The 23496-nt window shown below is 25.5% G+C and overlaps 6 protein-coding genes across 6 annotated transcripts; 3 read left to right on the forward strand and 3 right to left on the reverse strand.

Annotated features, from left to right (window-relative positions):
* Window positions 1-8: 8 nt before the first annotated feature.
* On the reverse strand, window positions 9-4040 carry rblA (Rb-like protein; the record flags this gene model as incomplete). Its single annotated transcript, XM_630553.1, has 2 exons — window positions 9-1742; window positions 1836-4040. The coding sequence occupies 2 exons, from the start codon at window positions 4038-4040 to the stop codon at window positions 9-11; spliced, it is 3939 nt and encodes a 1312-aa protein (XP_635645.1).
* Window positions 4041-5420: 1380 nt separating this feature from the next.
* talA (hypothetical protein) lies at window positions 5421-13096 on the forward strand (the record flags this gene model as incomplete). Its single annotated transcript, XM_630554.3, is given in 3 exon segments — window positions 5421-5811; window positions 5932-6205; window positions 6280-13096. Coding segments are annotated over 3 exon segments (7482 nt in total).
* A 56-nt stretch (window positions 13097-13152) lies between these two features.
* On the reverse strand, window positions 13153-14658 carry DDB_G0290553 (NOL1/NOP2/Sun family protein; the record flags this gene model as incomplete). The annotated part of the gene is made up of 1 exon (XM_630555.1): window positions 13153-14658. The coding sequence occupies one exon, from the start codon at window positions 14656-14658 to the stop codon at window positions 13153-13155; it is 1506 nt and encodes a 501-aa protein (XP_635647.1).
* Window positions 14659-14967: 309 nt separating this feature from the next.
* Window positions 14968-16678, forward strand: DDB_G0290555 (WD40 repeat-containing protein; the record flags this gene model as incomplete). The annotated part of the gene is made up of 3 exons (XM_630556.1): window positions 14968-15007; window positions 15083-15845; window positions 15955-16678. The coding sequence occupies 3 exons, from the start codon at window positions 14968-14970 to the stop codon at window positions 16676-16678; spliced, it is 1527 nt and encodes a 508-aa protein (XP_635648.1).
* A 631-nt stretch (window positions 16679-17309) lies between these two features.
* DDB_G0290557 (hypothetical protein) lies at window positions 17310-19547 on the forward strand (the record flags this gene model as incomplete). Its single annotated transcript, XM_630557.1, has 3 exons — window positions 17310-17617; window positions 17711-17981; window positions 18066-19547. 3 exons carry the CDS (start codon window positions 17310-17312, stop codon window positions 19545-19547), a joined length of 2061 nt encoding a protein of 686 aa, XP_635649.1.
* A 1234-nt stretch (window positions 19548-20781) lies between these two features.
* On the reverse strand, window positions 20782-22859 carry DDB_G0290559 (hypothetical protein; the record flags this gene model as incomplete). The annotated part of the gene is made up of 2 exons (XM_630558.1): window positions 20782-21905; window positions 21971-22859. 2 exons carry the CDS (start codon window positions 22857-22859, stop codon window positions 20782-20784), a joined length of 2013 nt encoding a protein of 670 aa, XP_635650.1.
* Window positions 22860-23496: the final 637 nt, after the last annotated feature.

The raw sequence follows: 23496 nt of genomic DNA on the forward strand, positions 1-23496 counted from the left end.
TAATTTATTTATGATTTTAACCTCTTTCTACCTCCACTAGAAGAAGAGGAAGAGGAGGAGGAAGAAGAAGATAATGGTGAGGAAGAAGGAGAATTGTTACCAGGGTCATCAACATTTTCACTCTTATTATTATTATTATTCTTTTTGTTATTATTTAAAATTGTAGGTGATGAGGAAGAGGATGGGGTTGAAGGTGATTCTTCATAGTCAAATAATAATCTTTTGCCAACCATTTTCTTTTCAGTATTATTATTATTATTGCTATTATTATTGCTATTATTATTGTTATTATTATTGTTATTATTGTTATTATTGTTATTATTGTCGTTGCTATTATTATTGTTATTATTATTATTATTATTATTATTATTATTATTATTATTATTATTATTATTAATACTTGAAGGAGTTGTTGGTGGTGGAGGTACCATTTCATCATTTTTCTTTTTATTTAAACATTGATTGATTTGAAATAATTCTTTACTTGGACTCTTTGCGACAATATAAGTGTATGAACTAGAGATTGGAGTATGTTGTTTCATAGGTGATATTGTAACCATACTATTTACAGAGAAACTACTATTATAATTAACACCTTTTTGTGGTGATAATGGTATTGATGAAGAGAATTTATTTGGTGTATTATTATTGCTATTATATGGATTATTATTTTGATTTTTGGTTGGTGTGTGAAATAATGGGTTCCATTTCTTAGGTGAATTTTGATTTAGTAAAGGTGGTGGTAAATTTTGTAGTGGTTGTTGATATTGATGTTGTTGCTGTTGTTGATATTTACTAAATACTTCATGAATGTAAGGATCCATTTTTGTTAAAAATATTTTATTATAAAATAAAATTATATCACCCTTTACTGGATTATTATTATTATTATTATTTTCATTATTATTATTATTATTATTAATATTATTATTATTATTATTATTATTATTATTATTATTATTATTATTATTATTATTATTATTATTATTTTCATCATTACCTATATAAACTTCTTTATAAACTTTAGCAGAGATACAAGATTTATCAATGATTGCTTTAAAGGTAATATTTTTAGAGTTAACTTTACATATTGCATAGATTGAACAAATTAAAAGTACATCTATTTCTCTATTTTTAAATAATAATGTTTCATCGATTAAGATCTTTATCATGACTTGATAGATTTGAACCACATAATCTGATGATAATCCCATTGCATGAATTAACTTTCTACATTTTGCAATGATCAATGTTGATACTTTTTTAATGAAATTTTGAATAAATGGATTCTTTTTAGTTGGTGTATTTGGTATATTTGTATTAATTAATTGTTGATTCCTGAAAGGATTATTATTTTGATTTTTAGTTGGTGTTGAAAATACTTGAGTTGGACGTAAATGTGTTGTTATGGCAGCACCAACACCATTACTATTAAAAATGTTTTGAAAATCATGACTTTTAATTGTTGAAAAAACGGTTGAATTATTTGACCAAACATATTTCTCTAAAATTTTCTCTTCAATTTGACTAAAATGTTGAGCCAACAGTTTAGGGAGATCAGCATCAACTTTTAATACTAAATCAATTAATCTTAGATAAGAGAATGGATGAAGTTTGAAAACATTTATAAAATGAGGGAAATATAATCCTTCCATCTTATAAACATATGCTATAATTTCAAAGCTATTTGACAATAATGATTTATGAAAATCTTCATGATTTAATAATACATTAATATTTGACTTTTGTATAAATATATATATATATAAAATAGAAATAGAAATATATTAATATTAATAATTTTTTTATTTTTATTTTTTTTAAATTTTACTTACACTTGTATTTTGTTCAAATTTAATTAATTTTTCAAGTAAACAATAATATAATTGTATTGCCATATTCTTTCTTCTTTGTTTTACTTCTTGTTGTTGTTGTTGTTGTTGTTGATGATCGTCAATACCACCAATAGAGAATAAACTATCAGTATTATTTGTTAATGATGAAACTCTTTCAATCATTTTATCAACTTCTGATGTTTGTTGTGGTTGATCCGCAGATTTTAAAATATTAATTAAATTTAAAGAGGGATTTGGATCTCTATAGTTTTGAATTTCAACTTTTAACCAAGATTCTAATGTTAGAGTTAAAGATATTGGTGTTTGTGGTATAACACTACCTAAATTACCGGCACTTAAGGATTTTGATGGTGTACCGTATATATTCTTTCTTAAATTACCACCACCACCACCACCACTACTACTACTACTACCATATCTTGATGGTGTCGTTGGTGTTGAAGGTGGCAATAATGATGAATATTGATAATTTAAATGATTGTTATTATTATTATTATTATTATTATTATTATTATTATTATAATAATTATTATTATGATTATTGTTATTATTATTATTATTTTGGTTATTATTATTATTATTTAAAACATATATATCATGATCAAATGAATAAAATAAACGTTCATCTATGTCACCATTTGCATAATAATAAAGTTCATATGATTTGTTTAAAGAATTATAGTTATCTTTAATTATGCTAGAATTATTAAAGATTGATTTAATACCATCACTATTATTATTATTGTTATTATTATTGTTATTATTATTGTTATTATTATCAAATAATTTTAAAATGGAATTATTAATTAATAAATTAGAATAAGTTGAAAATATATTTTGATTAACATTTGAAAGATCGTCAAGATTACATGGAATTGATTTAGCTAAATATAATAGTATATCTCCAGTTGCAGTATCAATGATTTGAACGCCTTGTGGTATCTTTTTCAATTCACTTATCGATGTATTAACATAAATGAAATTTATAATACATAATAGTAAATGTAAAGATTGAACGAAATCTGGACTGTCCTTGGTAAACAATTTATTCTTACAGAAAAGGAAAATTAACCAGCCAATTGATAATAAATAATCTTCATTTGTTCTATTATTATTATTATTATTATTATTATTATTATTATTATTATTATTATTATTACTGTTATTATTATAGTTATGTTGTTGTGTTGTTTTTAATATATAATTTTCAGTTGGATGAAATAGAGTGAAAAAGATTTGTTCATATTTTCTATAAAGATTATTTAATGTATTAAAAGATTGCTCCAATTGTCTACCTTGTTCTTCGAATGCATTACCTAATCTAAGGTTACTAATGAACGATCTAAGGGTATCAAAGAATTGTGATAATTTAATCTCACCTTCAAAGTGTTTCAAAAGTTGTGATAAAAACACTGAATTTTGTAAGAATTGACTATCACCACCACTTTCATTAATGCATGATCTTATTGATACTAATAATTCATTATTATTACTACTATTTTTATTAATACTATTATTATTTTCATTTAATAATGTATCTTCTTCTTCTTCTTCTTCTGTATCAGTGGTGGTTTCTTCTTCTTCTTCATTACTATCATTATTTTTATTTTTGCTATTATTAGTTTTTCTTATCTTTCTTCCTTTTATTTTACTATTATTATCTGGTTGAAAAGATGAAGAAGAGGGTTGATTTAAATTATATAATAAAGAACTAAATTTCTTATTACCACATATAAATAATGAGCATGCTACAATTTGTTTTTGAAATTGTTCAGATGTATCAACCGATACTAATTGCATATTCTCTAATAAACACCATGCCAACTTGATTGTATCTTGATCTACATTCAATGCTGATGATGTCCTATCTAATTTTGATTTTAATTCCTCTAATTGAATTTGGGTATATCTACCTTTTAATTCTGCTGCTGCCACTAACTCATCCAAAAGATTAATTTTATTATTTATAATATCATTATTATTATTTTCATTATTTTCATTATTATTAATATTATTATTATTATTATTATTATTATTATTATTATTATTATTATTTTGTTTTTCTTGTTGTTGTTGTTCTGGTTGTTGTTGTTGTTGTTCTGGTTGTTGTTCTGTAGTTGTTGTTGTTGGTGCGGTTGTTTTTGTATTTATATTAGTAAGGTCATTTTTATTATGTGCCATCATTTTTAAATTTTTAATTAGTACTATTATTATTTATTGTTAATTATTTATTTATTTATTTTTTATTATTGCAAAAATTATAATTATTATTATTATTTATATTTCTTTATATTTATTTATTTAAATTAATATTTTAAATTATTAAATTTTTTAAAGTTTAAATTGTTTTTTTTTTTTTCTTAAAAAAAGTTTTAAATTATTTGTTCATTTAAAAGACAATATTATTATATTTGATATATATATATATAAATTTATATAAAAAAAAAAAAAAAAAAGAAGAAAAAAAATAAAAATTATAAGGGACAAATAATTAAAATGTTATAAAAAATTGAGGTTTTTTTTTTTTTAAAAAATTTTTTTGGCGCGAAAATCTTTTTTTTTTTATTTAATTTTTATTTTTTTTATTTTTTTTTTCAATTCCCCTTTTCTCGGACCAAAAGCTTCCATTTAAAAAAAATATAAAATGGATTTTGTATACAAAAAAAAAAAAAAAAAAAAAAATAAAAAAAAATAAATACATTTTTAAATATTACATAATTTTTTATTATTATAATAATTATTATTTTTATTATTTTTTCAATTATCTGTTTAAAAAAAATTTTAAAATGGTTTAAAAAAAAAAAAAAAAATATTTCTTGGTATGTATAAAATAAAATTTATTTTTTTCCATTTTTAATTTATTCTTTTTTTTTATAAGTTTCTTGTTTTATATACCTTTCTCGAATTACCAAATAAGACATCCTTTACATTTTCATTCCAAATTAAAATATATATCTCTATCAAACTTGATAATCACTGGAATATTATTAGTTTATTTTTTTTCCATTAATGATCTAAATTTATTTTAATATGCCGCTGCCAAAGCCATTTCAAAGACTATCAAGATAAAAAAAAATTAAAAAAAAACAGTTGATCTCGATAATCGCACTAAAAAAAAAAAAAAAATAATAAAAAAAATAATAAAAAAAAAAATAAAAATGAAAAAAATAAAAAAAAATAAAAAAATAAAAAAATCTTTTTTGTCTTTCACTGTCAGTTAGTTTAAAAACAATTTTTTCCTTTTTTTTTTTTTTTTTTTTTTTTTTTTTAATTCCATATTTTTTAAAATACTATTAAACACCAATATTCATATATAAAGTATTCATATAACTTTATTTATTGGATTTATAGTTTGTACATTATTTTTCATTTTTTCATTTTTTTTTTTTTTTTTCTCAAAAAAACCAAAATCAAAAAAAAAAAAAAAAAAATCAAAAAAAAAAAACAACAAAAAACAAAATTAAATAATTATTTGTAATATTACAACACAAACATTTTTATATATTTATACACAACATATAAATCTTATTTATTTTAAAAAAAAAAAAAAAAAAAAAAAAAAAAATGTCAATTTCATTAAAAATTAATATTGTTGGTGCAAATACTGTTAAAACATTAAGATTTGCACCAGATATGTGTATTCAAGAATGTTGTACACATATTTTTGAAAAAACAAATGAAGGTGGACCAGATCATGGTTTGTATCAAGCTCATATTGAAGGTAAACAATCAGCAAGATGGTTAGCAATGGAAAAAACATTACAATTTTATGATATCAATTCAGATCAACAATTAGATTACAAAAAAAAACATAGACCACAAAAATTCAAATTATTAGATGGTACAATTAAAACTCAATTAGTTGATGAAAGTCAAAATGTTTCTGAAATCGTTAATTCAATTTGTAAGAAAATGGGTATTAAAAATCCAGAAGAATATTCATTAATGAATTCAGGTAAATTATTAATTATATTTTAAAAAAAGGTTCATGATAATATAATATAATATAATATAAATACATATTAATTTTTTTTTTTATTTTTTTTTATTTTTTTTTTTATTTTTTTTTTAAAAGCTGGTGCATGGTTAAATAATACACAAATTTTATCAGAACAAGGTATTTCTGAAAATGACATTACAGTTTTAATGAAAAAATTCTTTTTTAATGATGCAAATATTGATAGAAATGATCCAGTTCAATTACATCTTTTATTCGTTCAATGTAGAGATGGTATTATTGAAGGTAAATATCCAACTCAAAGAGAAGAATCATTGGCATTATCAGCACTTCAATGTCAAGTTCAATTAGGTGATTATAATCCAACAAAACATGTTCCTGGATTTTTAACGTAAGTAAAGTTTAATGACTTTTTTTTTTTTTTTTTTAAAAGAATAATTAAATTAATTTTTTTATAATTATTAGATTAAAAGATTATTTACCATTACAATGGTTAAAATCAAAAGGTGTTGAAAAGGATATTTTTAAAGAACATAAGAAATTAGTATCAATGACAGAAGTTAATGCAAAGTATAGATATGTACAATTGTGTCGTTCATTAAAGACTTATGGTATGACATCATTTGATGTAAAGATTAGAGAATATGGTAAGAAGAAAATGGTTGATCATATTTTAGGTATTACAAGAGAGCAAATGTTATTGATGTTAACTGAGACTAAGGAAGTGATAATGACACATCCATTGAAACATATAAAGAGATGGGCTGCAACTGATAAGAGTTTTACTTTGGATTTTGGTGATCATGAAACTGAGTATTTGATTTTACAAACCCCAAATCCTGAACAAATCAGTCAGTTAATCGGTGGTTACATTGAGATTATTATGAAGGCCAGAAAGGATTCATCCAAAGTGATAGAGAAGGAAGATACAGCAATGGGTGTTGAGGAGGTGATGGCTGTCAAGAAAGGCTCCGTTGCTAATAGTTCATCATACATGGGGTACGGTGCAGGTGGGGGCGGTGCCAATCAGTTGCAACCATCCCAACAAATTCCAATCACTGATTTAAAGAGTGCTTTACGTGCAACTGATCTTTTAATTGGTGAATTGGGTGGATTTAGAAGTTCCACTGGTGCAACTCCACAGAATTTCACACGTTCATTCACTACATTAACACCACAACAATTTAAACATCAATTGATCTCTCATACAAATGCAATGGCAATTGCAGCACAAGGTTTATTCCAAGATATGACAACCCCACCACCAACTGGTGGCATTGCAGCATTCCAACAAGCTATTACCAAACGTGCACAAATCATTATGGCTGAATTGAATACAGTTGGTACTGCAGCCAAGAATGCCGGTTATTTCCCTGACATGGCAAGTTTCTCTGATGAAATCATTGGTGTAGCTACAAAATTATCAGAATCTATGGCACGTCTTCTTGCAATTGGTTCAACTATTCAAGGTACAGATTGTGATGAAAAATCACAAAAAGCAGCACAAACTGAAATTTTCAATGTACAATCATTGGTTACATTAATGATGGCAGCATGTGATAATGAATATGTCACTGATTCAAGTAGTAAGTTACTCATTGAATGTGCAAAGAATGTTTCAGCAGCAATTGCTGATATGTTGGTAGTTGGTAATAGTAAAGTTGAATTCATCGATGATGAATTATTATTAGGTCAAATTCAAAACACATTAAAAAGCACTTCCCTCACATCGGATGAATTATTATCAACCACTGAAAATTTAGCATCAACTTCATGTCATCCAGAATCACGTAAACAAATCACCAACATCACTCAATCAGCATTGAATCAAAGTAATGCATTGTTAACTGCATTCAAATCTGGTGAAATTCCAGAACAAGATTATAACTTGCTCAATGCTAGAGTTTCAGATATTATCGAATCTGTTAATTTAATAAACTATGCTATGGATTGTTCAGAGAGGGAATATAAAATCTCTATCACTTCTAATGGTGTTGAAGTTGGTGAGGGTGAAATTCTCGCTGGTACAAATTTAACTGAGGAATTTGCAACCGTTGCCAATGATTTAACAAATGCTATCATGACAATGAGATCAAATTTAAAGAATCCAGACACCGTTATGGAATCCTATAAAATGGTAGCAGGTCATGCCAATCGTTTAATCACTTGTACTAAAGCAGTTGCATCACGTGCTGATACTCAATCACAACAACGTCTTTTCAATTCAACCAATGCAGTATTTGAATCTGTAGCAAATCTTTCCAATCATTGTCGTTCCTATATTAAAAATCCAGAACAAGAAGCACACACATTCCAAATCGTAGAAACTGCTGGTCATTTACAATTCCTCACTCAAAATATGTCAACTGATGCTGGTAAGATTGCATGTATCACAAGTTTACGTGATTATTCCAAAGAGATGATTGCTCAAGTTAGTTCATTAATTTCAACAAGTCGTACATCCTCTCAATATTTACCAGATGCAAATGGTATCACCTTATTGAAGGGTGCAAAAGATGTATCTGATGCATTATCTAAATTAATGGTTGGTATTAAAAAGGTTGTATTAGATCCAAAATCTGAAGCAACCCAAATGGAACTTTTAACATTGGCTCAAAAACAATCACTTCCACCAATGAATTTAGTTTCCACTTGTAAAAGATTTGCACCAAAGATTTCAGATCCAAATCAAAAACAAAGACTTATTTTCTCTTCAGATGCTGCCGCTCAATCTGTTCAAAAATTAATGAAAGCTGGTGAAGCCTATAAAAGAATTTGTGGTCATATAGAAATTGAAGAAGCTTTAGAAGTATTCGATTCAACTATTGCCGATTTAGAAACAACTGAAATTGCAATTGCTGGTGGTTTCTTAGATGCAGTTAGTGGTACAACTCGTGAAGGTGCTGCTGAATTATTAATGGTTGCAATTAAAGATTTAAATAAAGTAAACAATGAATTGGTAACTGATATTCGTGTTAATCCAGCAAGATTAGGTGATTTAGTTAAAAGTGCAACTGAATCCGCTTCATCAGTTGCCATCTCTGCTAAAACTTTAATTTGTGCTACCACTGGAAAACAAGTTCAAAAGAAATTAATGGGTATTACCAAACAATTGATGATTGATATGGAACAATTAATTCGTGCATCTCGTTCAGTAGCATCAAATCCAAATGATGCAGCATCTGAATTACTCTTGGATGCAGCATCCAATGATGTATCAATTAGTACAGCAGCATTGGTTGGTTCAACTGCAAATGTAGATTGTAAGGAATTGGATGAAGCCTCTGCTGATATCTCAAATTTACTCTCATTGAAAATGGGTTCCCTCGAATCAATTCTATCACAACCAACTGAAGAATTTGCTTTCTACGTTGAAGAGATTGCTTCATCAACTAAAGCATTAAATGCTGCAAGTCAACAAGTTGTTGCAATGGCACGTAATAAAAATCTTAAAGGTTTAGGAGCATCCGCTAAAATCACAGCATCAGCATTGAGTACATTGGTTAGTCATGCTCAAAATGCAATTGTATTAACAGAGAATGAAGCTACAAAGAATGCAATTTTAGCATCAACCGTTGCATTGGGTGGTCAAATCATTGGTTTATTAGATTTCTCAAAAGCTCGTATTGCAAATTACTAAGATCCAATCTATGATCAAAATTTAATCAATCAAGCAAAATCAGTAGAGGATCATTTGGTAAAGGTTGGTCGTTCATTGGGTGGTGATGGTAATAATACAATTTGTGATGAAGCTGTCGATCGTATCATTGAAGCCACTCGTTCATTGGATAAAACTATTTTACCAGATACAAGTGGTTTACAAACCAATGCACATTTAGAGATGTTACATCAACAATCTCTACTTGCAATTACCCAAGCATCAAAGAAACTTGGTTCAATTACATCTAATTTAGTAAACTCAAAGAATAACTCCGATTTGGTTGGATCTGGTTCAACTGATGCTGCTGAAGCAATCATTGAAATGATTGAAGCTGCCAAACATGTTGTACACTGCTCCATTTCAACCTCATCACCAGATATTCTCTTACCTGCTAAATCAATTTTAGATGCCTCTCAAATGCTCACAGCTAATCAAGCCGATGTAAATCATGTACTTAGTCATGCTCGTACCATTGCAGCTTGTACTCAACAATTGTTAGGTATCACTAGAGAACGTGCTTCACAATTCAATGAACAAGATGAACAACAAGTACAAGTTCGTGATGGTATTGTTAAATCAACTCAACAATTAGCTCATGCCACCAGTAGTTTAGCACGTGCTGTTAAATCTGTAACCTCTAAAGAACCAGGTGCCAAAGCAATGATCTCTCAATCTTTGAAAGATCTTGAATCTGCAATTAATAATCTTTTAATCACATCATCTGTACCAGCTAGTGAACGTGGTATTGGTATTGCCGATTTCAATAAACTCATGTCAACTTGTCGTTCAGTTTCAACAGCTTCATCTCAATTGATCATTTCCGCTTCTTCATGTTCACAAAAACCAAAAGATATCGAACTCTCTTCAATTCTCTCAGAGAACGCTGTATTAATGACAAATTCATTGAAAGATATCATCAAAGTAACTTCATCAATGATGCCAGGTGTAAACTTTTGTGAAGAAGCTATTGAAATCGCTCAACGTGCAATTAGTGATCTTTCAAGTGTTGCACTTTCAGTTGCAGTTGGTTCATTCGATTCATCTGCCAATAATAAAGAAGGTTTATCACATGTTGAATCTCAAGAGAGATTGGTTGATGTAACTAAAAAAATTGGTACTGGTATTAATGATCTATTGAAAGCATCAAGACAATCACCAGAAGCCATTGGTATCTCTGCCAAGGCACTCTCATTCATTGCACCATCATTGGTTAATACTACTAAACCTGCACTTGCAACTGCACCAGATGCTGATGCTCAAAATGATTTAGTCACAGAATCAAAGAATGTTGGTGACAGTATCTTGAAATTATGTCAAGCTTCATTGATTGCCTCTTCAAATCCATCCAAAGAAACCTATCAAATCATTGTTAATAAATGTGTTGACGCTTCAGAGGCAATGAGTAAATTGGTCGCTCAAATTTCATCAGGTGTTAATCTCTATAAAGAACTTGATGAATCACTCGATCGTATTCGTAAATCAGTTGTTCAAACATCTGCCAAGGATGCACCAAAAGATAGTGAAAATAGAGGTTATCAAGAATATAAAGAAGAGTTATCCAATCTTACAAAGAATCTCGCCTTATCACTTAAAACCATTGTTGCAACTGATGGTAATAATCTTGTATCAATTTCAACTATCTCTAAAGATATCGCCAATTATATCTCTGATATCGCTCATGTTTCATCAGCAATTCTTGCAACTACAAGTGATCAAAAGATTAGAGATTCTATCATTACAAGTTCAAGACAAGTCATCGTTTCAACTGGTGATATTGTTAATCATATTAAAGTCAATTCAACCGATAAAGCAAATTCATCACAAGCTAAAGTTAACGATAGTTATCGTGCTACCAATGATAATATAACTAGATTCCTCCAATCATTGAAACAAGGTGCAATCGGTGAGATTCTCTCTGATGCCGCCATTGACCAAATTCGTAAGGTTATTTCAGATTTGGATGGCTATAGTTTGTTCGCTGCCGCTGGTCAATTAGAGAATGATCAATCATCTCAATCAACAATGAATGAAGTTACCAAACAACAACATTTGAAAAATCTTCAAAAAGATACAATCACTCAAGCTAAATTACTCATTGTTTCAAGTTCGCAATTGGTTGGTTCTTCAAGAGGTACTCAAGAACATTTGGGTTCTGCAACTACTAAAGTTGCCAATACCGTTTCATCATTGGTTAAAACCGCAAAAGATATTGCATCAGTTTTAGCTGATACCACATCACAACAAGATATCCTCTCTGCAAGTAAAGCATTATCTATTTCATCTCAACAAATGGTTTTGGCCACTAAAGATGCTCAACGTTTCAAAAAGGATGCTACTGCATTCCGTTCACTTGGTAAATCTGCTGAAGCTGTCGCCGAAGCTGTTGGTCAATTCCTCACATCAGTTTATACCGCTATCTCTGATGCTGGTAAAGGTATTAAAGAATTGGAGAAATCAATTGTACAAGTTGCAAACTACCACGAAAAACCAGATACTGTACTTAGCAATAAAGATGCCACTGCTGAAATTTTCGCTCAATCCGCTAGAGATTTGGCTAAATCTTCAATTGAAATCGTTACATCCTACACTTCTTCTCAAGATGATCTCGTTAAATCATCACAAGCCGTTGTTTCCAACGTTCAATCATTCATTTCCAATAGTAAAGGTGTCATTGCTTTATTGGGTAACGGTAATGATGATTTGAAATCTAAAGTTTTGGAGAATGTTAAACAAACAACTGGTGATATGTTAGCCTTGTTACAATGTGTTAAAGATCAAGATAAGAATGGTTCAACAAGTATTGCTGATGCTACTCGTTCAATCTCTGATCGTGTTCATAGTGTTGTCACTTTATCAAAATCATTACCAGGTGGTCAAAACATTGTCGTAGAGGAAGATAACGTACTCGAAGATCTTGAAGCACTCGCTGAGGATGAATTATCTGCATGTGCTAGATCCATCGAAGAAGCTACCGCTAAATTAATTGCTGCCAGACCACAATCTAAATCTAAAAATGGTAAATTGGATGCTGAAGGTGTTGCTGCAACAATCGTAGATGCTAGTAGTGCAATTGCTAAAGCTGTTGCCAAACTTGTCAATTCCGCTGCCGTCGCTCAATCAAAGAGAAGAGAAGATCAAATTGCAAGTGGTTCAGTTTATAAAGCTGATCCAACTTGGTCAAATGGTTTAATTTCAGCCGCTAAAGGTGTAGGTGCTGCAACTCATCGTTTAGTTGAAGCTGCAATGAAATCTGCAACTGGTAAAGCTGAAGAAGAAGAACTCATTGCAACTGCACGTTCTGTAGCCGCTGCAACTGCCTTATTAGTCTCTGCTTCTCGTGCTAAATCTGGTGATGACTATCAATCTCAAGCTGCCCATTCACATCTTTCAACTGCAGCTAGACAAGTCGCTTCCGCTACATCTGATCTTGTAGCTGCTGCTAAAGCTGCAACAATCTTTGACGAACAACAACAAGAAGAAGAACAAGAACAATTCAATTTCACTGGTTCAAAAGTAAAAGAATTAGAACAACAAATGAAGATTCTAAAATTAGAAAAAGAATTAGAAACTGCAAGAAGACAAATGTTAAATTCAAGAAAACAAAATTATAATAAAAATTAAAAAATAAAATAAAATAAATTTTTAAAAAAACTAAAAAATAAATAATATTTATATAATTAATTTTTTATTTTTGTAAATTTTGCAATAAAGAAACCAATTGTACCAATATTTGAATCTGATGGATCAAATCTTGAAACTAATTTACATTGTTGTTCAGTCAAACCACAATTTGGTAGACCTGGTTGAGAGATATGAGGAATTTGTGGAATTAATTTCATTTCTGGATAATTATTTAAAAGATATGAAACATTTAATTCATTTTCTTCTGGATTAATTGAACATGTTGAATAAACTAAAATACCACCTGGTTTTAATAATGAAACTGCTTGGTCAATTAATTTCTTTTGAAATTCTGATGAATTTGTTAAATCAACTAAACTACTTGATTCAATTAAACGTGGACGTGATCCAAGTCCAGAACATGGTCCATCTAATAAAACTTTATCAAATGAATTACTTTGAAATCTAATTTTATCCAATGGATCTTGTTGATTTTCTTTTGTTAATTTTGATGAATCTTTTGCTAAACATGTTACATATTTATCTAATGATAATCTTTTACATAAATCAATAATCTTTTTAACTTTTCCTTTATTTTTATCTAATGCAAATATTTCAGTTTTAATTTCATTATTGTTTTGATATTTTTGATTATTTTGATTATTATTAATTTCAAATTGTTGGATTAATGATGCAATTAATGTAGTTTTACCACCTGGAGCAGCACACATATCAATAATTTTATCACCTAATTTTGGTTCTAATTGATAAACTGTATAGATTGATGGTAAATGTTGTAAAAACATTTTATCCTCTAATACTGAATTTAAAGGTGGACAAACATATAATCTTTCAGTCATTTCAATTGCAACACCAACTCTAGTTTGATGATAATCATCTCTATCCAATAAACTTATACCATTACCAATGAATGCACATTTCTCTTTGAAACAATCTTCAAATATTTCACCTTTCGAAACTCTGCTATCAATTGTTACAAATACTGATACCATATTACCTTTTTTAATATATTTATTTGAACCTAATACACCAATTGAAAATATATTACTACCCCTTAATACTGCTTCACCACAAATTAAATCAACAATAATTTGTGGATAAATTGGTTTTGGTATTAATGGTCCAATTGTTTTTATAAATATTGTATCTTTTGAAATTTGATTTTTAATTTCATCATTATTATCATTATCATTATTATTATTTTCAATATTATTTAAAATATCATTAAATGATTTAAAATTTGTAAAAATTTCTTGATTTTCTATTGATTTTTCATTGGTTTTGAAATGATTTGAAAGGTCAATTAATAATTTATCTTTATTGGTATTCATTGTATTAACTCTGATTGTTGTATATAAAAAAGTTTGAGTCATTGATTTTTGAATTCTTTCCATATGTTCTTTTCCATAATATTTAATTAAATGATTAAGTACTTCAATATCTTTAAATTCCATTAAACATTCATTTGTATATTCATCATCTCCAATTTTCTTAAAATTCATAATTTTCATTTCATTTAAAACATGATTTAAATCTTTCATTTTTATTTTTTATTTTTTATTTTTTATTTTTTATTTTATTTTTATTTTTATTTTTTATTTTTTTATTATTAATTTAAGGATTTAAAAAAAAAAAATTGTTTGTATCTTTAAATTTAATATTCATTAATTAAATTTAGATTATTTTTAGAAAAAAAAAAAAAAAAAAAATTAATTTCTTTTTTTTTATTTTTTTTATTTTTTTTATTTTTTTTCTCAAAACAAAAAACCGACAAAAAAAGCGAAAGACGATTTTTTTTTTTTTTTTTTTTTTTCAAAATAATTATAATTTTAGATAATAATAAAAATAAAATGGATGTACTTGTAGGTTGTTCAACTGGTATTAATAAAAGTAATGTAAACAAGATTTTTTTTTTTTTTTTTTAATTATATCTTAAGATTATTAACTTTTTTTTTTTTTTTATAGTTTATAATATTCATAAAAAAACACCAACAGGTTTATATGGTGCATTAAATACAACATCAGAATTAAATGTAATGACATTTGGTTGGAATTCAGTTGAAAATAATGAAGATTATGTATTTTATGGATATTCAAATGGTATTTTAAAATATTGGAATCAAAAAGAGAAACAATTAATTGGTGAAATTGATTATGGTCAATCAATTAAAGCAATTCATCCATTGAATAATGATAAATTATTAGTAGCATTAGAGAATGGTTTAGTTGATGTTAAAACTTTAACAGCACCAATTACAACTCAATTAGCTCCAATGAATTTACCAACATTAAATAAAAAAAAGAGTCCAGCAGCAGCAGCCGCCGCCTCAACAGTAGGAAAGAATAATAAATCAAAACAAGTCATTGTTGAACCAGTTAATACTCAAAGTTTTTCATTAAATGTTGCAACTAATTTATCAGGTTTTGCAATGAATCCATCAAATGATAAATTTGCATTTGGTGGTAAAGATGTAAATTTAACCATTTGGGATCTTGAAAAACAAGTTAAAACCTATTCAGCCAAATTTAAACATGACTTTTTAAATCTTCAAGAACCAGTTTCAATCAATGTTGTAAAATACATGAATGATGATAAAATTTTAATTGGTAGTGATTTTAGAATAAAAGCTTATGATTTACGTTCAAAAACTAATAGATCTTCTTTCTTGGACGTTTCATTTTCAAAACATCCAATTCAATCAATTCAATATACAAATCAAAAAGAACAGTATGTTTTTAAATTTAAAAAAGATATTATTAAAAAAAAAAAAAAAAAAAAAAAAGAATAATTATAATTATATAAAATATTAATATTTATTATTTTTTATTATTATTAGTTATTTCTATGCATCAGATTCAATTGGTAAAGTATTTTGTTATGATGTTAGAACAAGTAGACAAGTTGGTAGTTTCAAAGATAGTGCTGGTAGTGTTAAAGATATTGCAATTCATCCAACTTTACCATTATTAGCAACAGTTGGTTTAGATAGACATCTTAGAGTTTATAATTTAGATAATAGAAAAATGTTACATAAAATTTTCTTAAAACAAAGACTTTCTTGTGTATTATTCTCAAAAGAAGAACCAACAAATGAAATTGCTCAAGAAGAAGAAGAAATCTGGAAGAATTTGGAAGAAAATAAAAATAGAATTAATAATGATGATAATGATGATAATAATGAAGGAAATGATAAAAAGAAATCAATTTCAATTAAAGTTACTGATAATATGGATTCTGATGATGATATTGAAGATGGTGATGATAATGATGTTGAATTCCCAATGGAAGCAGATTCAGATGATTCAGATTTTGATTTAGGTAATTCTGATGATGATAATATCTCTGTTAAAAAAGAAAATAAAGGTGATTCAGATGATTCAGATGATGACTCTGACGAAGATGAAAAACCAAAAAGAAAAACACCTGCAAAATCAAATCTCAGAAATAATAATAATAATAATAATAAAGGTAAAAATAATAAAGGTAAAAATAATAGTAGTACAAAGAAAACTAGTCAAGTTTTGAAAAAGAAATTTGCTGGTTTAAAAAAAAGAAAGTAAATTAAAGTTTATAATAAAAAAAAAAAAAAAATAAAAAAAAACAAAATAAAATAAAATAAAACAATTACAAAAAAAATAAAAGAAAATAATATTTAAAAAATAATTAAAATAATATTATTTTTAACAATAATTAAATAATCCTTGAAATAAACCACACTTTTTTTTTTTTTTCCATTTTTTTTTTTTTACTATCATTATTACTAAAAAAAAAAAGATTTTTAAACAAATAGTAGTAAAAACCACATGTGAACACACACATACTTCCCACAATAAAAATAAAAATAAAGTAATTATAAATTTTGACAAATAAATCCTAACAGAATTAATTTTAATTTAATCAATAAAATAGTACTATTTATTTTAATTAAAATTTCAAAACCACATAAAATTATTATAAAAAAAAAAAAAAAAGGATTAATTGTTAACAAATTTTACTTTAAATAATTTATTTTAATAAGATAAGGGTTAATATAAATATTAAAGTTGAAATTTTTTTTTTTTTTTAATACTCCAAATTATTATATTTGTAAAAGTAATAAACAAATAAATAAATAAATAAATAAATAAATAAAGAAATAAATAAATAAATAAATAAATAAAAAAATAAATATATAAAAAAAAAAAAAAAAAAATGAGAGAATATTCAGATATTATTAATAGTGGTGTAAATAGAGGTGATAGATTACTTCATAATTTTTTCAACTCAATAAATTATCAATCAAATTATATGGTTGATAGAGTTGAAAGAGCTTTTGGTGGTAGTAAATTAGCTGGTGACGTTTTCAAGATTACTGCTGGTGTTGGTTTACCATTAGCTTTAGGTTATGGAATTCATCGTTACATTTCTCAAAGACCAAAATTAAAAGAAAAAATTCCATGGGGTCAATTAAGAAATGGTGGTAATGTTATCTCTCGTGTTTTAAATAATCATAATATTAAGTAAATATTTTATTTTATATTTTTTTTTATTATTTTTTTTTTCTATTTATTAATTTTTTTTTTTTTTCATCATTATTATTTATTTTTTTATAGGTTTGCATTTTCATTAAGTGAATTACAAGATATTAAAACAATTAATGAATGCAGTTTAGAAAATAAAATGAAAGTTATTCAAATGAAAAATTATAATAATGCAATTGTTGCTGCTGGTGGTGTTTTTAGAATGACTGGTCAAATCGGTGTAGTTTTTGTAAATGGTGGTCCAGAAATTATTTCAATGATTAATGGTATAGTAAATGCAAAAGTTGATAACATTCCATTAGTTGTTATTGCAATTAATCCAATTATTGGTGAACAAGATTTTGTAAGTATTTAATTTAATTGTTTTCAAAAAAAAAAAAAAAAAAAAATTAACTAATTATTATATTTTATTTATTATTTTTAAAAGGATAAAAAATTATTAAATAATTATTTTAAATATATTACTGAAGTAACAAATATTAATGAAATTTCACAAGTATTAGAAGATTCATTTGCAAAATCAGTAGAGAGTGAAAATTCAAGTTCAGTTTTAATTGAAATTTCACAATCATTATTATTACCAGAAGAGGAAACTAAAGAATATTTAGAGAATTTCCAAAAATCAAGATGGTATATTAATAAACTTTGGGATGAAATTAGTGGTAGAACATTTAAATATCCATCTGAAACCACTGAAATTAGTTTCCATTATCCAAGATTACGTATGGTTGAAAGTCCAAAGAATAAACATGTTGAAAATGTTATGAATCATTTGGTAAATGCAAAATATCCAATTTTAGTAATTGGTGATCAATGTTTAGTATCAAACAATATTAATAATAAAGATTTAAATTTGGAAAGTTTGAAATTATCCATTCAATTATTAGGTGTGCCAACATTTTTAAACGGATTTTCAAAATGTCTTGGAACAATGGGTATTAATAACATTGTTAATGATAGTATGGAATATGCATTGGGACGTTGTGATCTTTTAATTAGTATGGGTATTTCATCACCAAGTTTCATCAATGATTTAAATATCGATACATTGAAAACCAAGGTTTATTCTATTATGGAATTCTCACAACCAGCTAGTTTTTCAAATAAATTTGGTTTTGATCTCGTTGAAAGACATGCTTGTGATCCAAGTGCATTCTTATTACATCTAGGTTTTATTTTCCCAAAATCTCATTCAAACAAATGGAATAAATGGTTATATGATTTACAAGAGAAAGATTCAATTGGTTTATTAATAAATGAAAAGAAATCTGATATTAAAGTTGACAATGTTAATCCATTTATGTTGATTAGATCATTGAAAGATACATTCAAAAGATTGGAAAAACCACCAGTAATCGTTAGTGATAAAGGTGAATTTTGTGATGTTGCAAACACAACTTTGGGTGGAAGCGTACTTTCATTAATTCAACCAAGTAAATTCTCCTCTCACAGTAGTTCAATTGGTTTGGCAATCGCTTCAAAGCTATGTTTCCCTGAAACTGATGTTTACATGTTAACTGATAACATTTCAATTATTAACTGTGTTCAAGAATTTGGTACTCTATCATACTACCGTTTACCAATTAATATCATTGTTGCTAATAATGAAAAACATTCAATCATTAATCCATTAGGTCGTGATATTGTAAACTTACAAAACCAACAACCAAAGAATTTAATGGATAATCAATCAAAGAATCATGAAGCTCCAAGAACTGCTTTCCATAAGATTATGAACGCCTATGGTGGTAATGGTTTTATTATTAATAAAGATCATGGTTCAAAAGATGATATTGAAAATATCATTTTAGATGGTCGTGAAAAATCAATTAATACTCATCGTCCAGTTTTGTTCAATATTTGGACTGATATTCCAAAACAAAGTGGTATTGGTGGTGGTGCAATGTAGATCCAATTTTTTTTAAAAAAATCAAATAATTTTTAAATAAAGTTTTTTATATATTTTTTTTTATTATCATTTTAATTTTTATTACGTTTTGTTCTTTTTTTTTTTTTTTTGTAAGATATAATAATATTAGTGGAGTAAAAAAAAACCTTGTGATATTGGTATATATCATTTAAAAAAAAAAAAGAATGACCATTTCATCTGGGTGTAGGTTATTTCGAAACACAACTATCCCTAAACACCAATTTTATTTTTCACATAATACTCTTTTTTTTCAAAATTTAAAATATATAAAAGAAAATAAAAACAAAATTATAAAAATCTTTAGGTTTAGGTTTTTTTTTTTTTTGGTAAAATGTTTTTTTTTTATTTAAAATCATTTAAACGATCAGAGGCCTCAGAAAAGGAAAGCGAAATCAAAGAAACCTAAATTTTTTTTTTTAAAAAAAAATATTAATACATTGAGTTGAAACAAATAAATTATTATTGTTTTTGTATGTTTTTAGGTTGGGTTGAATTAAATCATAAATGCGAATAAATAAATTTTTTTCGTCACTATAATTAAGAGAGATTCCCATAAGTTTTTTTAATCATCTAAAAGCAACCCCACCACATAAATGAAAGTGTATTTAAAATTTATTACTTACTTTTTGGTTGGCTTTGGTTGAAAAAAAAAAAAAAAAAAAAAAAAAAAAAAAAATATAAGCGATCGAAAAAAAAAAAAAGAAAAAAAAATTGAAAAATTAAAAAAAAAAGTAAAAAAAAAAAACACAACGTTTTTTAATCTTCAAGAAACGTTTTAAAAATTAAAAAAATTTTTTTTCAAAAAAACATTTTTTTTTTGCGCCAACTCTTTTTTAAAATTTTATTTATTTTTAATACAAATAAAACACCCAAAAGTACAAAATAATATAATTCATTTTTTGAAATTGTTTTTTTATTTTAAAGAAAAATAAAGGTTTGAAAAAAAAAAAATAAAAAAAAAAATTGATTTGGTTTATTTTTTTATTTGATATTTTCTTTGCTGTGAATAAATAAAAAAAAAAGTTTCCAATATTTTGGTCAAATCCAGAACATTTTAAAACACTCGATTTTTATTTTTTATTTTATTTATTTTCTGAATAATGCCATTTTTAATTTCTGATTGTTTTATTGATTAGAAAAATAAAAAAAAAAAAAAAAAAAAAAAAAAAAAAAAAAAAAAAAAAAAAAAAAACCTAATCCAGTAATAAAATTTCTATATTTCTTTAATAATTTCTACAGATTCATCTAATTTACAAATATCTAATGATTGATTAAAATTATATTGTAAAATAATTTTTGGTATATGTTTGGGTATTGATCCTTCAATTAGTGGTGTATTCATTTCTCCTAATGTTAATTGCTTTATTGAATTTGGAATGATTCCTGGTGTTAGTTGATGTTTGAATCCTCCATAAATACTGAGATATGTTACAGAATTTGGTATTGAATTTATTTCTAATGATTGTTTAGTACCATTTAAATATAAGAATTTCGCTCCATCACTAATTATACCTGGTGTTATTAATTGATCGAAAACATCATTGAAATGTAAATTAGTGACTGATTTAGGAATTGATCCAACAACTAATGGTGATTTAATATTATAGAAGTATAAATATTTTACACTTTCTGGTATAATACCTGGTGAGAGTAATTGTTTAAAACCATCATTAAACGTAATTGATTCAACTGAATTTGGAATTGAACCAATCTTTAATTCACTTTTAATATTATTTAAACTTAACTCTTGTATACCTTCAGGTATCAAAGAAATGGTACCGATTGATAATGGTTGATTAAATCCATTTTGTAAACAAAGATAAGATACAGTTTTAGGAATTGATCCAATCTCTAATGAATGTTTGATATCTCTTAAATTCAAATATCTGACGCTCGAGGGAATAATACCTGGTTCTAGTGATTGGGAAAATCCATCACAAACATGCAAATGATTTACAGAATTAGGAATTGAACCAATCTTTAATGGCTTTTTAATGTCGTGTAGATATAAATATTTAGCCCTCGAAGGAATAATACCAGCTTCAATTGATTGATTAAATCCATCATGAAATGATAACCACCCAACACGTGATGGTATTGATCCAATTACCAAGGGTGTTTTAATATCATATATATCTAAATATTCAATACCAAGTGGTAATACACCTGGTTCTAAACTTTCTTTAAATCCATCTAATAATATTACATGCCAAAAATTTTTATTTGATTTAAGTTTTAATAAACTACCGCACTCTTCTCCAAGTGCAATTTTAACATCATCTTTTGGTAATTCACTGTTCTCTGAATATAAATAATACTTTTCACCACTACCAAATTCTATTTTTAAAATAAAATGTTAATATACTTTTATTATTTACATATATACTTGTAATTAAACATACTTTTTATAAATTTATAATTATTTTCATCAGTTTCAATCTTAAATTTTTCATTTAATTCATTATTATTTTTATTATAATTATTATTATAATTATTATTATTATTATTATAATTATTATTAATAAGTTCATATATTGATTCTAAATTATTTTTAATTTCATCAATTATTTGATTATTGAATTTAATGATTTGATTATTATATTCTTTTAATTTATTTTGATTATTGATATTTATATTATTTTTTAATAACAATAATGATTGTTGATATTGTTTAATTAGTTCAATTGTATCAGTACCTTTATGATAACCAATAATATCTTCATCACCATAATCATAATCATTATAATTTTGTTGAATATTTTTTATTGAATTGTTTAATTTATCAATCATTGGGTTATTATTATATTTATTACTATTATTATCAATATTGATTGAGGAGGTAATAGTTGCATTTATTAATGTATTTTCTTGGAAAATTGTTTCTAATTGTTTTTCGATATCTAATTCAAGTATTGAGAGTATGTGATGAAGTTTTTTAAATTCATCTTTAAGTAATTTTTTATTTTCATCATTTTGTAATTGAATTTCATTGAAAATTTCATTGGAATCTTTTAATGTTTGTTTATTATCTCCAATTCTTTCAAGTAATTTCGGGTAAACATCGTCTTTAAAATTATTCATCATTGAAAGAATGTTTGATATTGATATTGGTTCTAATCCATGACGATGATGAGAACCATTACTGGATGCACATAAAATACAACATGGTATTAATTTACAATCTAAACATAAAAGTTCAACATTTTTACTTGGATGGATTGAACATTTTTTATTATTATTATTATTATTATTATTATTATTATTATTATTATTATTTGTTAATGATATCATAATATAAATTAAAAGGTCTGATAGTTTTTTTTATTGTTCAAATGAAGTTATTATTGATTTTTGATGGTGAAAAAAATGAAAAAAAAAAAAAAAAAATGAAAAAAAAAATTATTATCTTAAATATTTGGGTGTTTTATTTTAAATTTTCAATCTTCCCACATCCACAATTTATTTTTTTTTTAATTAAAAAAAAGTTAAAAACAATAATTTAAAAATAGAAAAAGATAAAAAAAAAAAAAAAAAATTAAAAAAAAATAAAAAATAAAAAACCTAATACAGTAAAATATTTTAATTCTATTTCTATTTCTAATTTTATTTAATAATTTCTACAGATTTATCTAATTTACAAATATCTTATGATTGATTAAAATTTTTTTGTAAAATAATTTTTGGTATATTTTTGGGTATTGATCCTTCTATTAGTTGTGTATTCATTATTCCTAGTGTAAATTGCTTTTTTGAATTTGGAATGATTCCTGGTGTTAGTTGATGTTTGAATCCTTTATAAATACTGAGATTTGTTACAGAATTTGGTATTGAATTTATTTCTAATGATTGCATAGTATCATTTAAATATAAGAATTTCACTCCATCACTAATTATACCTGGTGTTATTAATTGATCGAAACCATTTTCG

This window comes from Dictyostelium discoideum (genome assembly GCF_000004695.1).
Source record: "Dictyostelium discoideum AX4 chromosome 5 chromosome, whole genome shotgun sequence".
In the NCBI taxonomy this organism is placed as follows: Eukaryota; Evosea; class Eumycetozoa; order Dictyosteliales; family Dictyosteliaceae; genus Dictyostelium; species Dictyostelium discoideum.